A 4,908-nucleotide genomic window follows, 5' to 3' on the forward strand; every position below is an offset into this window, starting at 1 on the left:
GGTGTTTTTAATTGTTTTTGGTTTCGTTTAGTAGTCTCCCTATTAGTCATCGGGGCGGTCTGTGCGTTCTCGAAGATTTTCGCATTTCGAACACGTCGCAAGAATACCGACAATACCCCCTCTAGCACCTCAACGAGAGGGCTGCACACATTAGAGGTGGCGTAAATCGGTTTCTCGCGACGTGTTACCCCTATATCTGATAGAAAATTGACGAGTTTTGATGAAAGATTTCTGCTTAAAAGTTGGTGTGTGTTACCGTGTCAGCGTAGCTAGTGATAGATGGGCCGATGCGGAGTAACTCTAGCCGGCACCGTCGCGAAGTGGTCACAGCTTGTTGAATGATAATGCCAGGGAGTGTACAGATATTGAGCCAATATCGTAGAAGGTGGGGCAATCGCCTGCGAGGAATCCATGTACAGTACAGAGCCCTTTTCTTGGTGCGCAGAAATAGTATTAGTACCATAGCAAGTGCCTACAGTGGCGACGTTTTTTTTGTTTTTTGCAGTATGTCGACGCACCAAGACGTAATACTACTTGGACATATTACACGTAAGCAGCAACTCGGACACGGAAACAGACCGACACACCAGGAGAAACAGGTTTGTATCACCCAAGTCGACGTACGCACGCGAGAGAGAAACCCAGCCCCTTCAATAATTAATGGTGGGTATTGTAGTAGATGCACATGGCCAGTAGGCAGAAGACGACGAGCGGGGGTGGTGAACGGAAGACAGCCATGCCGGCTTCCGAGTGTATAGAGCGTATTGCCTGAAACGGCGCCTGGCTTCGGCTTCGGCTTCGGCCCACCTGCCGCTGCCGCTATACGATGTCGGAAGAAGACTGCGCAGTCTCGTCGAGGCCGTTCCTCCAATAGCAATCTCGCCATCTGCACATTGGGTCCAGGCTATCGCTGGACCACGCCTCGGTGATTGGCATCTCAAGAGCGCCCCCTGAGTAATGCCAAGATATGCCGTTTTGGATCAGCACCATCTACGTACGCATAGTATGCATGGCATGGCGACAGACGACTGCGCCACTCATTGCTTGTCCTACACCTACACCACACATGGAAGCTGCAACAAGATCCACAGTCGGGCTCCCTCGTACGCTTCTGCAGATCACTTACGACTGTTGCAGCGCACGGTTCGCGTGCTTCGCCCACACTCCAGTCGGAGGAAAGGCTGATCATCCGTTGTAGGCTTCTACCAGAAATACCATGGTCATTGATGGCCGTGCAAGACAGCACTGCCGGCAAGAGGCTGTCATCGAGACCAGCATGGTCCGGAAAGCGGAACATGATGAATCCAGGACAGGGCCTTGGATCTCGGGCAAGACAGGCGGGTGCACTCGAGCCATCGTAGTTAAATGTCGACGCAGAACTTGGATTTTGACACCCTCACAACACTCTCTTCCTCTCATACCTCCTTACCCTTGACATCATGCCTGTCCAATCCAAGCTTGAGTCTGCCATCAGCACACTGTCGTGGGAAAACATCCCACGCTATCTTGCTGCTTTGGTTGCGCTGGTAAGACCAACGAAGCACTCGATACCATCTCAACCAAAGTTAATACACACAGTTTGTTCTCCGAGTAATCCTACGTGCCGTTTACAGGGTCCTTTTTCACCCCCTGAAAAAGTGTAAGTAACCACCTGTTCTCCCGTGCCATTTTCCGCCCACTGACGGAAGACGTACATAATTCCTGGCCCTAAACTTGCCGCCTTATCAAACCTTGCATATATTTACCACACGTCTAACGGCACAGAAGTCTCCTGGGCCAGAGAGCTACATGAAAAATATGGCGAAGTAGTCCGGTGTGCCCCCGATAGACTGAGCTACATTAGTCCTCAAGCATGGAAGGACATCACTGGCCACCGCTTGGGAGGACGTCCAGAAATCAGCAAGGACATGAAGAAGTTCTACGTCTATGAACAGAATGGCGAGCCTAGCATCATATCAGAGCCATTAGCACAAGGCCACGGCCAGGTCCGCAGGATATTCTCCAACGCATTTAGTGACAGGGCCTTGAAACTTCAAGAGCCACTCATCCAGGAGCATGTCGAGAAACTCAAATCCAACATTGATTAGGCCTTGGCCGCAGATCAAGACGCTCGTCTTGACATGGTAAAATTGCTCAACTTTACAACTTTCGATATCATGGGAGATCTTACCTTTGGCGAGACTTTGGGCATGCTGGATACGGGCGAGTATACGCCATGGGTCCGAGCAGTCTTTCAGGGTATCAAAGCCGGTGTCCTCTTGCGGATTCCAATGTTTTACCCTGCCTTAGCGGCCCTGATCAAAATCTTGCTACCTCCATCTATAAAAGGGAAACAGATGGAACACTTCATGCACTCGGCCGAACGCGTGGATAAACGGCTCGCCAAAGGCCCCGACATTGGCAAATCAGATATCTGGAAGCTTGTACTTGAAAACCCGAAAATGCAATTGCCTCTCCCAAAGATGCATGCGAACGCGTCAATCTTCATGATTGCCGGTACCGAAACCACCGCCACTTTGCTAAGCGGACTGCTCTATTTACTTCTTACCAATCCTGATAAGATGAAGAAAGTCGTCACCGAATTGCGGGCTCTACCAAAGGAAGACCTATCACTCGAAATATTGCCACGTCTGGAATATCTGAATGTGTGCTTTGAAGAGGCTCTTCGATACTATCCACCAGTACCTAGCGCTCTACCTCGAGTGGTGCCCAAAGGCGGTGCCGAGATATGTGGCGAATGGGTGCTTGAAGGGGTAAGGACAATCATTTGTGGGCACATTCAGGTATGTCTGGCCAAGCTGACTGTATAATACAGACACGTGTTGCGATAGCACAGAAGGCTGCTTATAGCTCTCCTCTCAACTTTAAAGATCCCGACAAGTTCGTTCCTGAGCGATGGCTACCAGGTACCGGATACGAAACAGATAGGAGAGAAGTGTTCCAGCCATTTTCTTTTGGGCCACGCAACTGCATAGGGAAAAAGTAAGTATCGCACAGGGACAGAAAGGTGTTGGCATCTACTGACGGATCCTGGCAGCCTTGCCTATCACGAAATGCGCATCATTGCTGCTATGCTACTGTGGCACTACGATTTGGAGCTATGCCCAGAGAGCAAGAACTGGATATACCAAAAGAGCTACGTTATATGGGAAAAACCATCGCTCATGCTCAAGCTTAAGCCCGTCCGGTCTTAAGCCTTCATTTTTGGTATGCGTATAGTAGTCTTTTTTTTCTTAGCTTCCAACCCAAACCGCTATCGCGGCATTCCCTACGCAAAAGCATCGAGTTGTTCAAACTTTGTGGTTATTCAGTATTAGACTGTGCAGTATAATTCAATCATTCTTATTTGATCTGTGTGCAACCAATCACATGATCCATTAGTACATGTATCTGTATGTTGCAGGATTCGTCTCTCCATTGTATATCCTATATAACCATGGATTCTGTGTCTTGATCCTGCATCCATGATCCATCTTGTACGGATAGCTTCTAGGGATGGAGGCGCCCGCTGCTGTTAGCCTTGGGCACAATAGCTGAGGAACTTGTTGATGCCTCTTGGAAGTTGAATTTAGCCTTTTTGCATCCATGTGATTTCGTCTATACATAGATTTTGAAGAGTGGTATAAACCTGCGTCGGGTGTAAAGGCAGTGCGCATTAAAGGGGTTTCTGAACATGCAAACCACGATTTTTCTAATTCGCATCACTATAGCGACGCTATTCAGGAAACTAGCTAAAGAAGGAAGTTAAGCTTCGCCGTTGAGGGATGAGGGGGCCCAACGTAGGCCTTGGTCTCGTACCTTCCTGATCAAATGGTCAGCGCCGATACCCATGTTGGAGAAGCATACTCTGAAGCACAAGCCCTATTCACGCTCTGCGTTGAATACATTCAGGAATATTATGCAGGTCGTTATGCCATAGGTTATGGATCGCGCTTTCTAGAAAACGATCTCCAGATGGCAGAGGCTTGAGGGCATGTGTCTCTTTGTCTTCGCAACAGACACTGAGCAAAGAATCCGGCCCATATGCATACTCCACGCCGTGCATACATATTGTTCTTTGCGCAATAATGCGTGTCTTCATTCTGCTTCTACTTCCAGTACCTTGGTAGGAGGCACAGGGGCTTTCAACAACAGTGGTATCTGATGTAATGATACCTGCAGGCTAGAAACTCAACATGGAAACCATAAGAGGAGAATTTGTGTCGCCATACCCGGCGGATGTGATGGTGACGGAGACCATGGGGTGACATGGTGCACCCATATTGGCACCCCAAACGCTTATGTCTGAGTGTGCTGGGCATGAGTCATTTGGCTGCGTCAGTACTATTCATGTCGACTAAGTGTGAGTTGCAATAAGCTCAGTTTTTATGCGACTATTCAATGCGCGGTGCCGGCTACTACTCTCAGGTATTTGCTGATCTTGATTCAACATCTTGGTGTTACGGAATGTCCTGTGTGAGCTTGAACACACAACGTTCGATTAATGCAGGCGGGTAATATCATGGCCATATCTAGCATCCGTGTGCCTCTACCTAGCTAGAGGGTGGAATGGATATGTAATTTTGTATGTGCAGGCATGCAGTATGCTATATATGTAACCTGCATGGACGCGCAATGACCCAGGACGCGCAAACTACAGTGCCCGTGCACCAGATGAGCACCATCGCCAGTTGAGCACCCCCAACAACTCAATATAGTCAACAAGATGAGGCTGTAGAGCCACCACAAATCGTAATAAAATTGCGCAAAGCTAGGATTATACTATATACAGGCCTACGAAAGTTTTGGCTTATTCAGAATTTTTTTGGAGGTCGTTATCGGTCGTTGCCGTCGACTACGCGGTGGAGCAGCTCGTGCAACCCTTGCGGCTCCCACCACAGCTGGAGCAACACCACCACACTTTTGACG

General features: G+C 48.8%; 1 protein-coding gene across 1 annotated transcript; it reads left to right on the forward strand.

The window, feature by feature from the left end:
* Window positions 1-1,439: 1,439 nt before the first annotated feature.
* On the forward strand, window positions 1,440-3,194 carry SETTUDRAFT_156639 (uncharacterized protein; the record flags this gene model as incomplete). Its single annotated transcript, XM_008031768.1, has 5 exons — window positions 1,440-1,526; window positions 1,689-2,057; window positions 2,088-2,753; window positions 2,816-2,982; window positions 3,038-3,194. 5 exons carry the CDS (start codon window positions 1,440-1,442, stop codon window positions 3,192-3,194), a joined length of 1,446 nt encoding a protein of 481 aa, XP_008029959.1.
* Window positions 3,195-4,908: the final 1,714 nt, after the last annotated feature.

The sequence above is a fragment of the Exserohilum turcica genome (assembly GCF_000359705.1).
Source record: "Exserohilum turcica Et28A unplaced genomic scaffold SETTUscaffold_6, whole genome shotgun sequence".
In the NCBI taxonomy this organism is placed as follows: Eukaryota; Fungi; Ascomycota; class Dothideomycetes; order Pleosporales; family Pleosporaceae; genus Exserohilum; species Exserohilum turcicum.